Below are 22,735 nucleotides of genomic sequence, written 5' to 3' on the forward strand. Positions count from 1 at the left end.
GCGCAACTTAAAAAACGAAATGACTCTTATATAAAACTAAATGAAAAATTTGGGTTCCTAGTACGATTGCACAACTTGAATTCTATAGACATAGAAGAAAAAGCAAATATGCTTATTAGTTATTATTCTCAAGATTTAGATCATAACTTGATTGTAGAATGCCAACATTTCGGATCTTATCTAAAGTCTATCGACATTGTAAAACGATCTGCAATTGACTTGTGCAAGATGATTTGTAGCAATGACTTCTATAAGCATTTATCCAAATTTGCACACTGCGCTTTCAATGTTTTTATGCATGATGGTGTCCAATTGTTCAGGTGAGAGATCATTTTCTGCGTTGCGACGCATTAAAAATTATTTACGAACAACTCAAGGAAATGATCGAATGAATGCTCTTGCTCTATTATACATAGAAGCCGACTTAAATAGGGAAATAGATTACGAACCAATATCGAGTTTTCTCACGCCAAAGCTAGGAAAGTATTGCTATAAAAACTAATTAAAAAACAAAATGTAAAAATATAAAAATCATTGTATTGACATTAGGCTTTATATTTATTAATAAAGAATATGTTTGAATAACGGTTATCCAAATTTTGTATTGCATATTTCTTGTGTACTATTATAATTTAGAAAAAAGTCATTTATAAGTCTTGGCAAAGAAAAAATTTCAAATTTAAAAAAAAAATAGTTTTCAAAAATTTTTTTCCAAGCTCATGCCCCCCCCCCCCCCCCAAAGACCTGGCGCCCTACGCCATGGCGTAGTTGGCGTATTGAGTAATCCGGGCCTATGTAGATGACACTTAATTGAACATGTAAACAAAGTTTGAACGATATCGTCCCTACTGAAAAAAAGCAGATGACAATCAACTGATTATTAGCTTATAATCAGCTGATAATCTGCCGATAATCGTGCCAAAACGTCAGCTGATTATCAGGTGATATCAGCTTACTATTTTTATTTAAATTGATAGTTACACATATGCGTTTATATGCGATGAAATGCTAGTGATAATCAGCTGATCATCAGGTGATAATGATCAAACATTTTTAACCTTTAGTATATTTTTTCGAAGTTGTTTTAAATTAATAAAATTTATAAAATTCACATAATGAGGGCCAATAGGAGTTTATATCTCTTACATACACACTCTGGTTTATAAACATGGACTTTTGTTTACGATCTCGACTGGACAGGATCGCTTGCAGTACATTTTGTGACTTAAAAGCCAGCAGTCCATCGTCTACAAATAGAGCTAGATACACATCATGCGACTCATACTGCCCTACAAAAATATAGCGGTCTGCATTGCATGCTTTGATCATAAATTTATTTAGAAACTTTTTAAAACACACATTCCAGCACCTGGGTGCTTGTTTCAACCCATACAACGTTTTATCAAGCATACACACTACGCTTTTCTTTTTCACTACTGCTATCTTCTATATAGATGCCCTCTGGAACCTTCATGTATATCTTCTTCTCGAGTTTCCCATGTAGAAAAGCTGAGCTGACGTCGAAGGACAGCATCTCTAGGTCTTCTTGAGCTATGATCGGCATCAGTATTCGCGTGAGTCGTACCTCACGACTAGAGCGAAGGTGTAGTCGATACCTTTTTCTTGCATGTATCCCAAAGCACACAACCGTGCTTTTAGGATAACGTTGTCATTGCTGCCATCAGTGATTACTTTGAAGACCCATTTGACCCGATGGTCTTCATCCCAGGAGTTCGACTCACCAATTAACGTGTATTATTCTTTTGATGAGCTTCAAGCTCCTTTCTTATGGCCTTTTTCCACCCTGTTGCATCAGGTCCCTGCACTGCTTCCTGGAATGTTTTTGGAGTTACTAATGTGCATATATCCGCAGCATATCTGGTTGGCTTTTTGCACAGTCTCCGGTCCCTGAGAACTCTGGCACGTGGAGGTGATACTGCTCTCGCTGGTGCTGCATGGTTGGCGTCCACTAACGCATCCTCATCAGCGGCAGCCATCTCCTCTTCGTCGTTGTCTCCAGCTGGGTCTGCGTCCCCCTCCGGTTATGGACCGTCGACAAGGTCGAATATCTCCTCCTCCGCTTCCGTCTCTATGACTGCTTCCTTCTCGGGCCCTTCATTGAAAGTTACGTGCTTAGACACCGAGAGCTTCTTGGTCTCTGGGTAGTAGGGTCTGTAGTTCGACGAGTTTTCTTGGTATCCTACCAAGATCTTCTTTTTGCATCTGTTGTGAAATTTGGCGGTGAGCTGTTTGGGTTCATACTGATAGGCAGCTGCGCCAAAAACTCTCACGTAACTTAAATTGGGCTTCTTTTTCTCCCAGATTTCATATGAGATCTTGCTTCAGTCCTTCGTGCATGTAGATACTCTGTTCAGTATGTACACTGCTGCATTGACTGCTTCGGCCCAGAGATATCCAGGTAATTTCTTGGCACATAGAAGAGTACGAGCACACTCCACTATATTGCGGTTGTCTCTCTCAGCCTTGCCATTCTGCTCCGGGGTGTAGGGAGCTGTGATCTCCTGTCTGATGTCCAGAGCTTGCAGATACTTCTTCATTCGTTCGTTGACGTACTCTGTGCCATTGTCGCTGCGTAGCACCTTCATAGGCCTGCCAAACTTATTATTGACCAACGTTCAAAAAGCACAAAGTTCTCGTACACATCTGCTTTGTGTTGTAGAAAGAACACTCGCCTATATCCAGATGCGTCGTCTTTGAACGTCAGAAAGTATCTGGCTCCTCCTAATGATGTATCTTTCATCGGACCGCACACATCCGAGTGTATGATTTCATCAGGCTGTGAGTTTCTCTGCGTTTCTTTCTTGAAAGGAATTTCGTGAGCTTTACCAAACTTGCAGCTTTCACAACCACTCCTTCCACTATCTTCTTTGAGGTAATTTCTCTGAGGGCTCGTTCATGCAGATGTCCCAGTTTCTCGTGCCACAGCTTTAAATTGACTTCTGCTATGTTGACTTCACCTGCACCTGGGTTTTGTGCGGAAGAGCATGCGATAGACACTGTTGCTCTGCTTTACTCCAACCGCAATCAGTTCCTTTTTCTGTACGAACTTCACTTTCTCTTCCTCAAAGTAGATGCCTTTTGCCGTAGCTTGGCCGATGGAGTATAAATTTTTGCCTATTTCGGGTACGTGAAGAACATTTTCTATGCGTGCGCTTTCCCATGATCCATTGATCAGTCGTTCGATTTGAACCGTGCCCTCACCGATCTAACTTTGCATTCTTGAGTATCTTCGAGAACGACTGTGCTGCCATCCCATCTCGACCAATACTCTACGAACCACTCTCTTCTGTGGGTAACATGTGCTGATGCGTAGCTGTCGGTAAGCCAGACTTCGGTCTGATCTACCTCTAGCATTGCTTTCTTCTGTTGCGGTGTCGGTTTCTTAATATTATCGACTGGCTCAAAGTCACCTTGCTCGCAACTTGTTGCCGCATTTAAAAGCCATCAGTACGCAGCTATCGTTCGAATTCGCGTTCGGTGGGTTTGTTTGAGGGCATTCGCGCGCGTAGTGTCCTCTCTCCTGACAAACATAGCACTGTACGTGTGTCCTCTTCGACTTACGTGTTTTGTTGTCATTTTGTTTATATGAAGCTGAGCCGCTCCCCTTCGTCACCTTCCTGGAGGTCACTGCTAGAACAGGTGTTTCCTCATCCTCTGCATCCCTATACCCCTCTTCTTCGAGAAGTCTTTCTTGTAGATGCTCCAAAGTCTGCCTCTGTGGTTCCACACTACACCAAGCCGATCTAAAATGCTGGTACTTATTTGGCAAGCTCGCGAGAAGTTTTCACACGACGAAGATGTCAGGGATATTTTCCCCGCGTACTTTCGGCCCAGGGATGAAGAAAAATAAAATTTCATTAAAATATTTACAGCCCTTAGAGGCCGTATCATTATTTTTAAAATAAATTTCCACCTAGTTGCATTTTTTCAATTTATATAATTAAATTATTTTTTGTTGGTTTATAAATTATTTTATTTTTTAATTACTAATTATATTGTATTTACAGACCTAAAATCTTTTGAAAGAAGACTGACAGAAGTTATTTCAAGTTTACAGCCTGCAACTTTGCGTTGGAGGTGTAAGTATATACACAAAATATGATATTCTTAATGCAAATAATTTATTGCAATTAAATAATATTAGTTGGGTGGCTTTGCCTGTAAAACTGTAAAATTCATAGCTTAACAATCTATCATGTTGTGTTTCTAGATTAATTTTAGGGTTTATAGTTTCTAGAGTAGGCTAAATTATAGCAATTTCAATAGCAATAATTAACCCATTAAGGCCCAAATGAACTGATCTTTGACGTTAATTATGATTGTTTACTGCTTTTTAAATAATAAACATTTGCATTTTCTAGGCATCATTTCTTATGTTTTAAGGTCGCTCTATCGGATTACGCCAAGAAATTAAAAAAAAATGATATTTGACCTTACTTTATAAAGAAAATTAAAGAAAAAAGACAATTTTTAATAATTTTTTTTATTTATGCATATTTTTGGCCAAGAAAATATTTTTCTATTATCTTGAAACCTATTAAAAAAGTGATTTTAATAGCAAAGGCATAAGATTGTAACGTTGTGGCCTTGCTAGCGCGAAATCGGATAAGTATGTCCCACCGAGCTTAGGGACCGACGCGCAAGGCTACCACGTTAACAAAAGGATCGTCGGGTAACGACCAGGAACTCGCCTCGGCTGCTCAGCATCTCCGTCTTGGCGGACCGCAGAGAGTGGCGAAGTCCTTCTGTGCTCGGCTTATTTATAAATGGAAGCAAGGGTTTCAGCATACACAATAATGACACTCTAATAATTTATGATAAGAGAACCTTTGGGCTTCATCTGCCCTCAGAACATTTATTCACTCGAAATAACAATATGCACTACGTACGATCGTGTGTGCGTTTGTTGTGCGTCGAGACGATCATCGTGATCGGCCGGTGCACTATGCGCGACAGTCGGGCTTTGCCCTTGGCCCTACACTAAGCTATATACTCGCTCGTGCTTTTCTGCACGTGGTGCGACATGCGCCAAGTTAATCGAGAGAGAGAGAGAGAGAGAGAGAGAGAGAGAGAGAGAGAAAGAGAGAGAGAGAGAGAGAGAGAGAGAGAGAGAGAGAGAGAGAGAGAGATGGGCTATTCGCCGACACAGGATAGACTCACGGGTTTGCCGATGAACGTCGCGTTGCCGCTGTTGGACGGGCTGGTTGACCTGGGTTCCACCTCGTCAGCGCCGTTTAGTCGGCGGCCCATCAAACTCTTCCTTGTGGCGTTGGCGAGAGCTGCAGGCACTGGGTTACCTTAGCCTGGGCACGATGTCGTTGCCCTCGGCCTGACAGGCTGGTCTAGAGCCGCGCCCTTGGAGATGAGCGGCTGTGACGGCTGGCCGACTTCCGTTGCTCCTGGCCACGTGTGGTTGCTACCAGAGTCGGGAGTCGAGAGAGCTTTTCTTTTGCCCCCCTCTCTCTCCTATTCTACTTCTATGCTTCACGCGCGGCTCCTGCCGCCTTGATAGTCGTCGCAATGCGTGTTTGTATGTGTGTGTGCGCGCTTCGCGCGCGTGTATGTGCTGGGCTTATGCCGAGCTGTTGTGAGGGCATATGCACTGTCACAAGATCATGCCTAGAAAAAATTTTTTATTCCAAGATGGCTATATCAAAATGGCGCCTGAAGGGATTTTTTTTTTCGATATATGAATTTCAGTCTTAACAAATTCTCGTTTATATTTTTAAAGACAGAATAACATTTATGGGGATTTTTGAGGTCGCTCATCACGATCTTGCCATCAGAATTGCAAATTTCAAGATGGCGGATCCAATATGGTGGTTATTTGTAGGTAAATTCATTATTTCTTATCCAATTGACCACGGACTAATTGTATGGGAGTTTTTGGGGTCGATGATCACCATCCTGACATCAGAATTGAAAAATACAAGATGTCAGATCCAATATGGTAGCCATTTCTAGCTTAATTTGTTTTTTCTTATCGAATTTGGCATGGAAGTTTTATTCGTGGGACTTTGTGAGGACGCTGATCACGATCCTGACTTCAGATTTACAGAATTAAAGATGGCGGATCCAATCCCATAAAAATTCAATAGAATAACATAAAGTTGTTAAATGCAAATGGAATTAATTATTGCAACATACGCAAAGTAATCCGTTTTTTATCAATAAAATTGATCGTTTACACATCATGTTTTTGTACGTGGACCCGATTTTGATCATTGAGGTATGAAAACATAATATATCACATGCGCAAGCATAACTTCGAGAGGTATATAGGTAGTTCATATTTGCTACGTCAGAAATGAGATTAACGTCCTCGGAAACTCTCACAAATAAAATTCCATGTCAATTCGATAAGAAAAAACGAATTTGGCTAGAATTGACAGCCATATTGGATCCGCTATCTTGTATTTTTTAATTTTGACATCAGGATCGTGATCAGCGACCCCAAAAACCCCTATACAAGTAGCCCGTGGCCGATTGGATAAGAAATAACGAATTTGGTTATAAATGACCGCTATATTGGATCTGCTATCTTGAAATTTGCAATTCTGGTGGCAGGATCGTGATCAGCGACCTCAAAAACCCTCATAAATGTTATTCTGTCTTTAAAAATATTAAAGAGAATTTGTTAAGACTGAAATTCATATATCGAAAAAAAATAATCCCTTCAGGCGCCTTTTTGATATGGCCATCTTGGAAAAAAAAAAGTTCTAGGCATGATATTATGCCTTTGCTATTAAGAACACTTTTTCAATAGGTTTCGAGGTAATAGAAAAATGTTTTCTTGTCCAAAAATATGCATAAATAAAAAAAAAAATTCTTAAAAATCGTCTTTTTTCTTTAATTTTCTTTAAAAAGTAAGGTTAAATATCTTTTTTTTTTAATTTCTTGGCGGAATTCGATAGAGCGACCTTAAAAACATAAAAAATAATGCCTTGAAAATGCTGATATTTATTATTTAAAAAGCAGTAAACAATTATCATCAACGTCAAAGATCAGTTCATTTGGGCCTTAATGGGTTAATTATTATACGACGATTGTCAGATGATAATCAGAAAAAAAGTTGTATCCATGATTATGTTTGTTCTAAGTTGTTTAAAATTATAAGAATTTTTTAAAATTGACATAATAATAAAGTGGTGTAAGGCGCTGTCACGTGATCACTATAAACCCAGATGAAAAAATTATTAGTACTTTAACGCAGTTTAATTATGGATAGTGAAGTAAGTTTATTCACGACTAGGTACGTGGTTGTACGTTTCCGTACCATTATAAAAGTTTCTGTTGAAATAGTATTATAATTATGATTTCTCCTCTCAAATGTTATGAAATCCTTAAAGAGTATATCAAATATCTAGCTTACAAAAGTTTTTCTGTACTTTTATCTATATACGCTAATGAATGTAGTAAAATCAGTTATAAAAAGTCCAAGTGTTGAAAATCAGCACACTGGCAACAATCATTTCTTATTACTCCAAGGAGAATTAATCTCACCGTAGCTTCAAGATGAAAATCCGCTTAGTGTTTAACGATTCTCTTTCATCTAATCCGAGTCATCTTGTGCAAAGAAATAAGCAAAATCATTAATATAAAAAAAATCAAGCAAATTCCTCCTTATTATAAAATAATTATTTAAACACAAAGCGTGTTTTCATCTTGAAGCAATAGTGAGATTAATTCTTCTTGGAGTTGTAACACCCCGTACAAGCTCCGCAGTAAATTGCAAAAAATTATGAAAAATAAAAACTAAAATTTACTAAATAAAATTTTAGATATTACGCGAGTATATCGCGCTCTCCCACTCTTCATTTAAACGTTCCGGGTCAGCTGAGCTCACAGCAGCACAACAACAGCAGCGTCACGAGTCAGCCAGCAGCAGCAGCAGGCAGTAGCAGGAAAACGGGGAGAGCGTGCAACACACTGCGTATATCTATACATATCGAGCGGCGAGAGCAGCGGCGCAATTGTAATAAGAGTAGGAGTAGTGAGTGAGCGGCGGCGCGGCGCGCGTATTGAATTATAAATGTATGAATGATTTTTGTATATAGGTGTGTATGCGTCTGTGCAAGTACACATACATTCACAGCTATACTCCCTGAACGACGGGACATTGTCTACTAGGAGGAACATCGCATATAAATCAAATATACCGAAAAAACTCATATCTTCTAGTAGATGATGTCCAGGTGCCAGGATGACTCCTTGATCGACGAGATATCGTCTACAAAAAAGAGCATCAGATATAACACCAAATATACCAAAAAACTTGTACATATATCATATCGTTTGAATAGTTCTTATCATGATTATCCTCAGCATTATTTGATCTGGACCACATCCGGAAATTTTCATTTAGCATTTTTATACTTCTTAACTTGTGCTATTAGTCTATCAAAAAAATTACGATTTTCTTTTTTAAATAAAAGATACGTATGTTTGTACGTACGTACGCTACTTTGCTAATGTTTATTGTTAATGTTTACAAAAACAAATTCTTTAATAATTACATTTTCTGAGATGAATTTAGGCGTTTATATGCAAAGGTTACATTCAATGTTGAAAAATAAATTTTTGCAGAATATTTTTACGAAATATAGGGATGTTTACAGAAAACATCGTGTTCCAGAATAAAGAATTTTAATATTATGTAGATTGATATACATTTTCCCCAGATAAGACTCAGTAATTAAATTTTCATCAAAATCAACCTCCAATATTCCAGCATTAATATCATTTGAATAATTGATTATTTGTTTGAATTTATTTGATTTAAGCGTTTTTTATTAAATTTAATTTTTTTGTCAAGTTTAATTTTGCAATAATTTTTTATTTTCAGCAGAACTTCTGTTTACTTTTTTTTATTCTTCTTTCATTTCGTGTCTTATTAATGTTATTTTTATTTTTTCAAACTATAATTTCTTATAAGAATAAGAGTATAATATAAAAATCTATTTTTTGTTCTTGATACATTGTCTTTATTACATGCTAATATAGTTCTGCATGTTTGTTTAATCAGAGATTTTGGTAGTTTCTCAATGTTTACTATTAAACATAGTCTCAATTTTTTGCAACTTTCAGTTACATTTCATTGTTTAAAATATTGTTTTTTAAATTTGAAAATAATTGAAGCAATATTTTTTTGTTCTGAATTTCGTTTATTGTTCGAAAATTAGTTTGATATACGGAGAGAGAGCGAGAAGGTTCGAGAAGCTTGTCAGCTTAATTTCAAATTGGACAGATTTCGCTAGCCCGCACGGCACCAATGAGGTTGCCATGACAACGCGCGCTCGCTCGCTCCTACTCTGTCTCTCACCGCCTGTTTCGCGAGCGGTCTTCTGCCGCTTTCGCTGATTTGTGTTGTTCAGTTTTCGTATTGCGTAGTTTTCGTATTAGGACTCGCCTCACAGTGTCGACCGTTAAACAATATCGTTTGTTAACGCGTCGGTGCTCTGACACTCTTCTAATACTCTCCAATTTTCCATAGTCAATACATTTGTAATCACACTCTTTTCTTTTCAATAAACATCAATAGTTTGACGGTATACATAGTATACCTTTTCATCTCAAATTTAAAGAGCGTGTTATTATTTTCACATCAATTGTTTTGATCCACAAGTCTCTATCAAATTCGAGAAACTATAAATATATACAATTTTATGTATCACACATGCTTACTTAAAGTATAATATTACATACATTTTTTACATACAATGTAGCCACTATAATTATCTATATATAAGTATATTATTATAATATCGAATACATATAATAAATCGATATTATTATTCACTCATGGATAAATTAAAATCTGATTTATTTTCACTCATCATTTTCTGTATAAAGCCGTAGGGATAAAAACATAACTATGCAGAAATGATTGTAAATAATATTCTTTGTACTTTTGTATCAAACTTATAATAGTGGATTTCGATACTAGTGCGAGAACGTGATTTTAGCCTTATATAAATGTTTGCGCATGAGCGAAGCACGAGTTAAAATCACCTTTTCGTAAATGTATCGAACCGTATTTTTTACACGACAGCGCGTGTAAAACTGACTTTCACGCAGAAAGTGTCAAAAAAGAATTTAATTCACATTTATTGGTATTTCAATTTTTTTTCAAGTATATATTCAAAATAAAATATTCAAGCTCATTCTCGTTCGTTCTTACCTCAAGCATTTTAGAAACTTTCTCAGTTAAATACTTATGACTTTTCATGTGTCGAGTTAAAGTTTTAACATCGGTTACTCTTTTCTTGTATTGATACAGCTTCATACGTCTTGACTTTATTTTTCTTTTCAAAGCAATAATTTCATGTCGTCCATTCCAAAGTAACTTGGAATGGATGAAACTTAAGCGTTGGTAGATTGTCTGCTGTGAATTTCAATGAATCGATATCAATATTTGCCAGGGATTTTTTGAAAATATTGCTCGACCTTAGCGAATTATCTGAACTGATACTGAAAGAATATACATTCAAATTTTGATAAATTGACCAGAAAAAATGGACATTTTATAACATATACAGTATATAAATAAATACCTGTTAATATTTCTCTTCTGAACACTGTGATCAGTGAAAGAGCTTAACCCTTTTTGGTCTGTCGCATCTGTTTCTGTGCTAAGCAATAGTGAACTAACTTTATTGCAACCAAAAGAATATATATATATATATATATATATATATATATATATATATTATATAATTATTTTGGCAACACTCCCCCCACCGCCGCCCCCCCCACTTGGCCCCCCACCAAATAACGTAAAATTCTTTCATTTTTACGTGATTATTGAAAATGCATATATAATAAACTATATTAATACGTAACGTTAATCGATTATCATAAAAAGATAATTGGGTTTATTTATATTAAAATCAGCTTATAAACTTTTATAAATATAAAATTGGGGGGTTGGCGAGCGAAGCGAGCAGGGGTGCGAAGCCTCACTAGTATATATATATATATATAAGGTGCGTTCACAGCGCACCGCGTGCGCCGCCTGGCGCGTCGCCACTGAGTCGCTTGCCGGCTGTCGCGCTCCGTGCTCGTGCGAACTCGCCCTGCGGATGTTGCGCGCGCGCGCGCGCACGCTGCGCATGCCGCGTTTATTGCGGCCGCCTTCACACGTATTTACATGTGCGAGACTCGAGTCTCGTCACAAGCTTTTGCGCGCCTTTTTTGAATTTCTTTCTGTTTCTTGTCCTATGTTTATCCTTCCTCCTGCCCATTTTCTTTGTTTTTCCTTTTATAAATTAGTTTGCTTAGGTTTCCTATCTGTGTCTTTCTTCCGCCGCATACTTTTTGCCATTTCATCCCTGATATTTTCGTTTCCTCGCATTCTTCTACCATGTGTTTCAGCGTTTCCACTTATTTTCCACACAACCTGCATTTCCTCTCTTCTTTTGTCCTCCAATATTTATTGCTCCTTATATCACTTCATAGCCTGAACCTTGCAGTAATTCCTAGTGATCCTCTTCTGTAGTCTTCTCTATTAGTCAGGTACTCCGGGATTTCTCCTTGTTCTTGTAGAATTTCTTTAATCTTCCTTGCATGTTTTTAATCTCTCATTTCCTCTCTCCACTTTTGCCACTGCGTGTCTTTGTTTATTCTTTCAACCTCTTCTTCTATCCCTGCTCCTATTTCTACTCTTTTAATATATTTCACCATTGAGATTCCGTATTTATCGAGTTTGTTTTTCCTCGTGTTTTTTCCTCTTCTCCTCCATCACCTCTCTCACCCACTGCCTTTAGTAGTCTCCAGCATTCTCCTCCAATTGTATTTTCTTTTGCCTTACCATGTTTCCCTCTATACTTACTCGCTCTTTTCCTAGCCCTCGTTTTCAGCTTAAACCGGTTTGTTTCCCAATGGATAACATGCGCCGGTATTGTCCTCTCCAGCTTCAGTACCCATTCCACGTATCTCTTTTGTACCTTTTCCAGTTCTTCTTGGCTTTTTCAGCCCTATATCTTCGCTCCATACTCCATTACGCTTTGGACCAGTGCTTCGAATAGTCTCATTCTCAACTTTCAATTTTCTCTGAATGTGATTCACCTATTTCCTATACCGTGCTTATCAGCAAGTTTGCCTTCTTCTTCGTTTTTTTTATCTGCTCCTCTTCCTTCTCATTTTCCTTCATTGTGTATCCCAGATACTCAAATTTCTTCACCACTTCTAATTCCTCTCCTTCCTATATAAAGTTCTCGTCCTTCCTCTTCCTTTCTCCGTTTTTAAAGATCATTACCTTTGTCTTTTCCGTGTTCAGCTTTGGCCCTTTTCTTGTCATAACCTTTTTAAACTTTTTCAGCATTTGCTTTAGTCTTCCTGCGCTTGTTGCCAGTAACATCACATCGTCTGCATATGATACTGTCCAAATTTTTATTCTCCCAGTACTATCCCTCCCTCTTGAATCTTGCTCATCTCTCCTTCCAAGTCCGTCATTGTCACATTTAACAGCAGCGGGCTTAGCGGGCATCCTTGTCTCACTCTTTTCTGTGTTTCGAAGCTGCCTGCGTTCCTTCCTCCTATCTTTACTTCGCATTCCGTGCCTTCGTACATTTCCTTCAGCCTTTCTCTTATTTTTTTTTTGCTAAGTCCGAGGCTCCTCATCATTCTTCATACCTCTTCTCTTCTTATTTTTTCTAAAGCTGCCCTCATAATATCCGCGAAACATGCTTATACCTTTCCTTCTTTATTCCTGAGCTCCAGCTCTACCGCTTTGCTTACCACGTATATTGCGTCCGTTGTACCTCTTCCCTTTCTGAATCACATCTGTGTGTCGCTAAGTCTTTCCTTTTCTTTCAGTTTCTTCTCCATTCCACCTCTTATCAGCTCCGCGTATATTTTTATATTCGGAGTCCATTAGGGTTATTCCTGTGTAATTTATACATTCTCCTTTATCTTTTTTTTTGTATATCGGTGTTATCGTCCCTTTTTCCCATTCTCCTGATAATCCCTCACCGTCCCACATTTTCCTTAATATCTCTGTAAGTTCGTCAATCAGCCACTCTTCCCCGTATTTCCACACCTCGTTCTGGATTCCTTCCTTTCTTTCAGTTTTCTTATTATACTTCTCACCTTTTCTCTTTCAATCGCATTTTCTTCTCTCTTCATATTCGTGTGTGCCTCGTCTGTCTCCTCTGTCCTCTTTTCTCCATGTTCTTCTCTCTCCCCTAGTTGTCCTTTAAAGTACTTTATCCATTTTTCTTCCTCTATTCCTCCATCTACTTTCACCCTTTTCTGTTTCCCCCTTCTTTTAACTAGGTTTTAGAACTTTTTCCCTGCCCGATCCTCTTTCGCTTCTTTTACCTCCTTCTCTAATCCTGCCTCTTTCTTCCTCCTGTATAATTGCCTCAGTTCTCTTTTGACCTGTCGATATATGTCGCTACTCAAGTTTCCTCTCTTTAACTTTCCTTTTCCTTCCTCATTTCCGCCTTCTTTTTTCTACATTCCTCATTCCACTAGCCCCCCTCCTCTCCCCCCTTTAATTTTTAGAATGTTCTACATTTTTCTCTCCTCTCTCTCTCTCTCTCTCTCTCTCTCTCTCTCTCTCTCTCTCTCTCTCATGATGAACGCAGTGTGCAAAAAGTGTCGGAAAGCAGAGACGCCAGTGATACCACCGCCAGAGACGCTCCCGCCAGAGGCATCCACTCCTGCCGTGGCGACGCCTGCAACCAAGTCGGCCAAGCAGAGTGTCAAAACAACACAGAGGAAGCCCTCCCCGCCTCTTGGAAAACATCAGGTGAGCGTTCGCGCCGGGCCAGTGCTTCGAGCTAAGTCGGCGACACTTCGCGTCTCCCCCCACCAGCAGACGCAGCGCGCGGCGTCGACGGCGTGTGCAAAAACACGGTTAGGCGATCGCGGCAACAGTACCGCGGCGATTGTCTCCCCTCTCCGCTCCAACACGAAGCAGCAACAGCGCGAGAGCAGCCTGCCGAGCCGCAATACCTCTGCTGGGCGGGTCGCTGACTCCCAGGGGCCTGCCTCACCGGAACAGCAGAAGGATAGTCAGCAGAGCCCGAACGCATCTGTCGGGCGGGTCACCGACTCACAGACGCCCGCTTCGCTCAAATCATCGTCGATTAATGACTCATCTGCACTGGACCCTGCAATTTTGCAGACGAATAGAGCAAAGGATGCGCCATTGGGTGACACAAGCCTACTGAGTGTCTTAAATATTTAAATTCCTGTGAGTACGATGGAGCTTTTCTTTCAGCGATTTGACATGCTCCAGGATCAGCTTGATGGCCTGAGGGCTCTCGTGAGCAGGGGTTCGATACCACATGGTGTCTCCTCTGCACTAGCAGAAGGGGGCGCCATAGTCGGTACGGAGGAATTAAATATCCGTATCTCTGCTCTTGAGACCCAACTAGCCGATAACATCAGCGCGTCTAATAGACTGCTTGACGCCAACAAGCTGCTCCTGGACGAAAATATTATTCTTAGGGATGAGTTGCAACAGACGAAACAAATACTTAAAATGTTCTATCGTGCTAGCCAGGACCTCGACACGGGCTCGTTGCCGGTTTTGGACTGCGGTCCGTTGCTTGCTTCGAGTCCTAGTATTATTGAGCGTGAAGCCACTGCGGTAGCAGGAAAACGTAAATGCTGCTATCCTCGAATGGCACCTACTGGCGAGGACGCGAGGTCGGGGGGAGACGTTGCTGAGGGGTGCAAGGTCATAATACACGGACTAATTCAGAATATTGATAGTAGCAACGAGAACATCTCGGGCACAGCTGCCTTCGCACTGCTCAGCACCGTTCTTCCCGCCCTACAGAAGAGCGACGTCGCCAGTACTCGTGTACTGCGCTAGCGTAGACTAGACAGGGCTCAGAGCAATAACACGATCGGGGCAAATTCAGCGACGCGTCGAGGTGTGCTGCCATCAATCGTCGTCAAGCTTGCGAGCCCGGGCCTGGTCAGGGAAATCATGCGAGCAAAAAGCACGCTAGCTAACAACTACCTGACCACAAACGACATCAAGCCCGGGGCTCTAGACCCGGAGACTGCTGCCTGCTTGACCGGACATAAAGTCTATTTAAATGAAATGTTGTCCCAAGAAAAATTCTCGTTGTTTAAAAGTTTGATGCACAGGGACTGGGCTTCAAATATGTCTGGCATATGGGTAGCAGGTTCCTGGCTAGGCGTAGGGGGGGGGGGGTGAGCGCGCACGTGTTTGCATCTCCTGCCGATTTGCAGGCTATTCTCACGGCGTATCAGGCCGGCTTGAAACAACCTCGACAACCAAACACACTCATGACTGTCACTGAAAAGGACGAAAACTCTGACGCTACTTCAAGAAACAGAGCTGAGTCGGACCTAGCACGCAAATCGGCTGCAACTTTGCCAGCATCGATGCCATCATTGACGACTGTATCATCTGCATCATCGTCATCATCGTCATCATCATCATCCGCGTCCTCTATATGACTCGCCAGGCCTCCTGACAATGCGCCGGGTGCTGGGAGTAGCTCGAGGGCGGGCTTTCTCAATGTGAACTCGCTCAGGGCTAGCATTGAGATCGTCCGTAATTTTTTGACAGAGCGCCCCTCGTTTGACATCTTTGGCTTTGCGGAGACATATCTGGGTCCGATTGTGTATGATAGCCTAGTTAGTATCGGGGGATTTTCCATCATTAGGCAGGATCGAAATGTAAACGGAGGTGGCGTCGCCTTGTTTATGCGCAATGGATTGAAAATTAAAAAGCTTGTTTCATCTGATACTATGGGTCTAGGAAAACCTGGAATCCCAGAGTACCTTTTTTGCAGCGTACAAAGGGGCGACTCACCTCCGGTACTACTCGGAGTTATTTACAGACCCCCGAAAATTCCGATGCAAAAGGACCTTTCTGATGTATTGCGGGACTTATGCGGCGAATTTAGTCATAAGATCATAATGGGTGATCTGAACTCGGATTTACTATCTGACTCAGACAACGCTGCTACTATCAAGCGTCTGTCCGAAGAGTTATCTCTTCAGATCATCCGGCATGGTCCCACACATCATACCTCATTGTCTCACACGTGGATTGACCTTATCATGACCGACGAAAACGACACTATCCTGAACTCTAAGAATGAGTGGCTGTCTAGTTTCGGCAAGCATTGTGTCATAGATGTCTCGCTAGACATCTACGCTCCCACTCCTGCGAGTGACACTTTCTCTTACCGGGATTACAAGTGCATAGACACAACTAGTCTTGTCGACCACTTGTTTTGTTGTGACTGGACTGCCATGAATTCCATCGAAACCGATCTGGAGGGCGCTTTATGCGTTCTTAATAATAATATAAAATTAGCAATTGATGAATTGGCGCCTTTGAAAACGGTTTGCCCACGTAGGAACACAATGCTACACTCAGGCGCTATGAACGCACGGGGAGAGCGGAGCTTTTCGATGAGGTCCTTGGACTCACCAACGAGGTCGACATGCGTTCTGCTCAAGAGCGTGAGTCCTTTCTTCGCCAACAACTACCAGACGCCCTTGATGAAAATAGAAATATCTGGAAGGTAATGCGTCATCTCGGCCTCCTGCCTGGGCGTAAGGAGGAGGAGTTTTTTGGTTTTACGCCGGGGGAGCTGAACGAGCACTTCGCGGGAGTATCGGTGTCACCCCTCGAAAATATTGACAATGCAACAGACACTATTTTACTTACAAGCGAGGAGGGCTTTACTTTTAGCCCTGTATTAGTATGACCGATGTCGTCCTTGCTATATCACATTTTTTCTGGCAAGCGAGGGGTGTCGATGGTTTCCATGCGGGGTGGTCGTCAAGGCCCTCCCAATTATTGGCGAATTTATTCTTAATATATTTAACTGCTCCTTCGCTCAGGGGATCTTTCCGAGTATCTGGGAGCAGGCACAGTTAATCGCGCTAAGAAAGACCAGCACTCCTTCCAATGTTAAGGACTTTCTTCCAATTGCATTGCTCTGCTTCCTCTCAAAGGTACTCGAGAAGATCACGCACACCTAGATCACGGAGTGTCTCAATAAAAATCATATAATCGACCCCTTCCAGGCCGGTTTCCGAACACACCACAGTACACAAATAGCGTTATTAAAATTGACCGACGACGTACGCATGGCAATTGATAAAATGAAGGTGACGCTTTTGCTGCTGTTTGATCTGGCCTCATTTTTCAATAAACACCAGCAAAGACCCTCCAGTAGGGGAGTTCCCCCCGAACTGAGTATCTCTACCGTGAGTACTGAAACCGGGGCTAGGGCCTTCCCCTTCCAGGTCTAGGGTGCTCGGTTCTGGAACTCTCTCCCTTCTACTCTGCGAAACCTGCCATCTCTCGCCTCCTTCAAAGGGGCACTACGGCGGCACCTGCTGGCCACTGAATTGTGACGACTCTGTGCCCTCTAAATTCTTAATCTTAATCTAGTCAGACTCGGTCCTTAGGCCGTAAAAATTCTTTCATGATATGTCTATGACCAAACCTTAAATGTACAGCGTAATATTAGAAAAGTTTAATGTGTTAATTAAATATGAAGAAAGGTGATTTTATGTGATTTTATGTGACGGTATTTTTATATATTTTATTTTCTCTTTTTGTATGGGACACAGTCTTTGTGACCTAAATTGTATTATTTTTTGCTCTTAGCAAATACAGACCTCTCTCACTCACGCTCCTTTTTGCAACGATACATAAATCGCCGAAGGCTGCAATTTTTCTCTGTCATATTTTCTACTGCAAACTTTCTACACGGCTCCTAACATACAAATCTGCTTAGCTTGGCTTGGCTCGTTTCCTCCCTTCACGGCGTCTCTTTGTCTCCGCAATCAACATCGTGACGACATCTGCTGCATCGTGGGAGAACTTTCAAGACGACTTCACATTGATCGAGGTCGGTACTTTTACGCTCTTTCCACTAACGCTCCATCTAGCCGTAAAAGTCACAACACTTACTCTTTCACTCCGTCGATAACCTATCATCCTCCTACAAATATCTGCTTTACCGACTGCTAGTAAGTTATCGACGAAAAATGCGTGCAAACGGCGAGAAGAGTGTGGAAGTGCCTTTTCAGCCATGCAGCAGCTGTAAACAACCCATACAGCACAAAGACCCCAAGAAGTGTGAATTTTGTGGTCTGTACTACCACGTCAAGTGCCAAAACACCATCTACATCAAGACTATCATGGTGAACGACAGGCAGATTATAGCCTGTCCCTCATGTGCAGACAACAGCAACGCCAGGGGTGCCAAACTGAGGACTAAATCCACCTCTGCTACAACATAGCAACGGGAGTAACTGCAACAACAGCAGCAGGCAAGAATACTCACAAAAGCAGCCGGTGAATAAGAAGACGAGGTCAGCACCATCATCAGCCAACACATCGAGAAATCCCTCACCAACCCGCTCGGCCGGAGTAACAACACCTACGCCGTCCGTTGAGGTCGCTTTGAAGGGCATTCGCGGAGCACTGGACGACATACGTAATGCTCAAACGGAGGCCCTCAAGACCCAGAACATCGTGTCGGAGAGGATTTCTAAAATTGAGCAGCGTCTGGGCCGCTGGAGAAGCGACTTAAGGCCCTCGAGGAGCTGCCTGCACTCAAAACTCGCATACACAATTCTGAGTCCACCATCGTCATCGCCAAAGCCCGGAAACGCAAGCTACACACTAGCCAATTGGACGCTGCCTTGCTGGAGGAGGCTAAAGCTCTGAGTCCTGACCATCAAGGGCTCATAAACATCAACGAGCTGCTCCCCTCAGACGTCCATAAGCTGTGTACAAGGGCTAGGCTAGAGGCCAAGAAGAGGCAGGGCTGCCAAACGTTCGTCAGAGAAGGGAGACTTTACATGTGCTGCAACGATGACAGCAAGCGTGCTACCATCATCAACACCGACGCCGAGCTGAAGACTTTTTTAGCCCGGTTTCCGCCCGCTGCCAACATCGTCCAACACTGAGGCTACAACACACACATCATTCCACCACACCCACCATCAAGCTCATCTGCCACGTCTTCATCTGGTTCTAAGGTTTCACTGTCCGAAGGTCTACGAGTCATTTTAATGCGAACTCGCTTACGGGTCACATTGAGATGATCGGGCTTTTCTTATCCACTCGCTCTCCATTCCACGTAATAGCTGTTACTGAGACTTGGTTGAGCGACAAGGTAACGTCCATCCCTTCACTGGACGACTACCTACTGTACAGACGAGACAGAAACAGAAACGGAGGAGGTGTGTCCCTCTACATACACAAATCACTGACAGTTAGCGTTATTTCATCATCTAACGGTAAATGGTCTGGCAAGCCAGGCAAGCCTGAATATCTCTTCTCTGAGGTATCGGCAAAGGGAGTCTCTCCTATCTTCGTGGAGGTTGTGTATCGTCCACCTCATGCTCCATTCTTACAAGGCTCTAACTTCATAGACCAACTAATAACCCACATCCCTCACCTCTTCATCACTCGACGAATGCATATCCACACTTAATGCTAACCTCACTAACGCCATCAATCATCTCGCCTCATTACGGACTGTGACACCAAGAAGACAGCGTCACCCGTGTTTCATCACGGCTCTTCGTGACCTTGTATCTGAGAGAGATAGACTTTACAGGCGTTTCAGGAACTCCAGGCTCGATTCGGATCTCCGCATATATAGGCTAGCTAGAGACAACGCTGATAAACAAGTCGAGGAAGCCAGGCTGAATTATTACTATTCACGCCTGTCAACCTTGACTGATGTTGCCGAGATCTGGAGAGAGCTGGATAAACTTGGAATTTCTGCCACCAAGGCCCCTTCACTATCTCGTTTTAGCACAGATGAACTCAACAAGCATTTCAGCTCGATCTCCAATGATCTGTTAGCTCCTGCTGTTGAGGATTATCTTCTCACCCTGGAAAGTCTTGACCTCCCTGAGCATTTCGAGTTCAGCACCATAACGGAATCGGATGTGGTGGCTGCAGTATCGCACTTCAACACTCAGGCAAGGAAGCGACGGAATCCCTCAGATTGTCATTTCAAAAGCATTGCCAGTTCTTGCTCCCCTACTAAGTCATATTTTCAGCCTGTCTCTGAGCGAACCCTGTTTCCCATCCAGGCTTCCGCACTGGCCACAGCGCTCAGTCTGGCCTAATTAAGCTAGCGGATGATGTCAGGGTCAGGATAAACAAAAAGAAAGTGACACTTCTCCTCCTCTTTGACTTTAGCAAGGCGTTTGACACTGTATGTCACGTCCGGCTCCTGAGAAAGCTATCCACCTTCGGCTTCTTTAAGCAGGTCATCCGCTGGTTTGCCTCCTATCTCACTAGGAGAGAGCAGGCCGTCGTTGGTGAGAATAGCGAGCGTTCCTCTCCGCGGCGTCTTAACATCGGCGTCCCGCAGGGCTCCTTCTTAGGTCCCTTACTGTTCGCATTGTACATCAACGACATCGGTTTCTGCCTTGATTCCGATGTTGCCCATCTTATCTATGCGGATGACTTGCAAATTTACAGTCAATGCCACCTCGAGGAGTTGGATTCTTAATCAAACAAGATGAGTGCTAATGCTGAGAGGATAATGGGCTGGGCTGTTCAAAACAGGCTTAAACTCAATGTTAATAAAACCAAAGCAATTGTCCTGGGCTCCCCTTACTACATAAATTTACTTCCCTTAACAGCTAACACTTTCATTAATATCGGGGGTGTCCAGGTCAGCTTTGAATCTTTGGGTAATCTGGGATTGGTGCTTGACTCTAAACTCACGTGGAAGGAGCACGTTACACAAGTGTGTAAGCGTGCTCACTCGCTAATGTACAGGCTCTATTTTTTCAGAAAGAGTTTCAATCTCAGGTTGCGCAAGCATCTTGTGCAAGCGTTCCTATTTCCGATCATCAACTACTGTTCTCTTGTATACTGTGACCTGACGCAGGAACTCGACTTAAAACTACAGAGGCTTGTGAATACAGGAATTCGGTACATCTATGGTGTAAAGAGAGATAAGCACATCCCAGCATTCCCCGCACAGGCAGGAGCTGCAGTGGCTAACCACTGCCGGACGCAGGAAGTAATTCACAGCTTGTTTCCTACGTAAAATGTTTAACTCGGTCGTACCATCATACGTACTGGCCTTTTTTGACTTTCGCGTCACACTCCGGCCTGTGAGGGGCGAGGTGACACCTCTGGAAATTCCTGCTTTGGCGACGGAGACGCTGAGGAACTCGTTCTATATCAACGCTTCATACTTATGGAATAACCTGCCATCACACATCAAAAACACCTCATCCACTGTCAGTTTCAGAAAACTTGCTAAGGATCACTTTTTTCAACTCGAAAACACATAACTCGTCTACACAGTCCACGCACACGCACACACCTACTTTCGCGCTCATTCTACTTTCACTATCGCCACACTCTCACACTATACTTATTACGTACTCTAAACATGCCTCAATATATTATCTATTGTTTTTTTCTTTTCTCACTTGTAATGCTGTAAACTTACAATCGTACAATATAATGTACGCAAAATAAAACTAATCTAATCTCTCTCTCTCTCTTTCTCTCTCTCTCTCTCTCTCTCTCTCTCTCTCTCTCTCTCTCTCTCTCTCTCGCTTGACCCTTTATTCTTCTCTATTTTGATCCTTTCCCTTCTCTCCTCTCTCATCATCCCCCACATGTTCTCTAGTGTTTCTTGTACCTTGTCCATACTTTTTTTTTCTCCTCTGTATCTTCTTTCGTTGCCTCGCTTTCTGTTTTACACCTCTCAGCTGCTTCTTTCTCTTCCTCTTCTAACTTCTCCTTTTTTCCCTTTTCTTCTCCTCCTCCTTTTGTGGGACGTTAACTGCCAACATTAAAACTAGATACTTACTTGTAAAATAATAAAATAAATCAACTAAATGTTAACTATATTAATAATTACTAAAATTATTATAATAGAATAAATAATAGAATAAATAAACCGGTAATTGAATAAATTTAAATTAATATATTGTTAAACTGAATAAGCAAAAGAACTTAGACTAAAGAGTGGTGGCATAAAAATTCCAGTCTTAAGTAGGGATAAGCCAGCTACTTTACAACTATAGCAAATATTTTATATTAAAATATAATATAGCAAAACTTGACTTAATATACGAATGGCCATTCGCTAACGCATGAGAGATCTCTCTTACGTAATCGTGACGATTTTCGCCGATGCGCAATAATCCGCACGCCAGGAATGCACAAAAGTGCTCACAGTTGACCAAGGGAAAGCCAAGATCGCCGAACCGTGCAGCAAAGGACAGCACCCTCCCTGGTAGAAAATTGACGAGTTGAACTAGTCAGTACAGTAGCACATTGCTAGTTCCAAAGACGAATTGTTTTTCACAAATTTAAAAAAAACTCGGCAACAACTCGCGAAGCCGAAGTCGAATGCGCGTGCATATAGCATAACCTTTTGAGGTTATTATATGATGCAGAATAATAACACTTATTTAATATAAGATGAAAATGATTTATTAATGAAGGCCTATATTTTTATTGATTATTTTTCAATTAAGTGATATTAAACATTATTTTACATCTTGGTTATGTTGGTGACTTAAGTTAAATGGGAGCCATAGTCTTAGTAGTCGACGTCCAAGTTCATTATTACTATTCCATCTGTGTTATATAAAAGCTAGTAACAGTTTTTCTGTAACTGTCTTCGTTGGAAATTTCAGCTCGAGGGCTGTGAGAGGATCCAGAGGATCTAATAACTCTAGCCAGTTGTATTTCTGGTTT

The 22,735-nt window shown here is 41.6% G+C and overlaps 1 protein-coding gene across 14 annotated transcripts in view; it reads left to right on the forward strand.

Annotated features, from left to right (window-relative positions):
• Positions 1-22,735, forward strand: part of LOC103316922 (nuclear envelope phosphatase-regulatory subunit 1 homolog) — a 101,611-nt gene that overhangs the window by 18,564 nt on the left and 60,312 nt on the right. For 12 of the 14 annotated variants that reach the window (XR_004345264.1, XR_004345262.1, XR_004345263.1 and 9 more), the window contains one exon: positions 4,029-4,100. The exons of the other annotated variants lie outside the window; for them this stretch is intronic. Coding sequence is in view for 6 of the 12 variants with exons in the window: in XM_031928021.1 (XP_031783881.1) it covers positions 4,029-4,100 (72 nt within the window). In the remaining 6 variants the exon portion in view is untranslated. The remainder of the gene's footprint in view (positions 1-4,028; positions 4,101-22,735) is intronic. 14 annotated transcript variants of the gene reach the window in all.

This window comes from Nasonia vitripennis (assembly GCF_009193385.2).
Source record: "Nasonia vitripennis strain AsymCx chromosome 3 unlocalized genomic scaffold, Nvit_psr_1.1 chr3_random0014, whole genome shotgun sequence".
Taxonomy (NCBI): domain Eukaryota; kingdom Metazoa; phylum Arthropoda; class Insecta; order Hymenoptera; family Pteromalidae; genus Nasonia; species Nasonia vitripennis.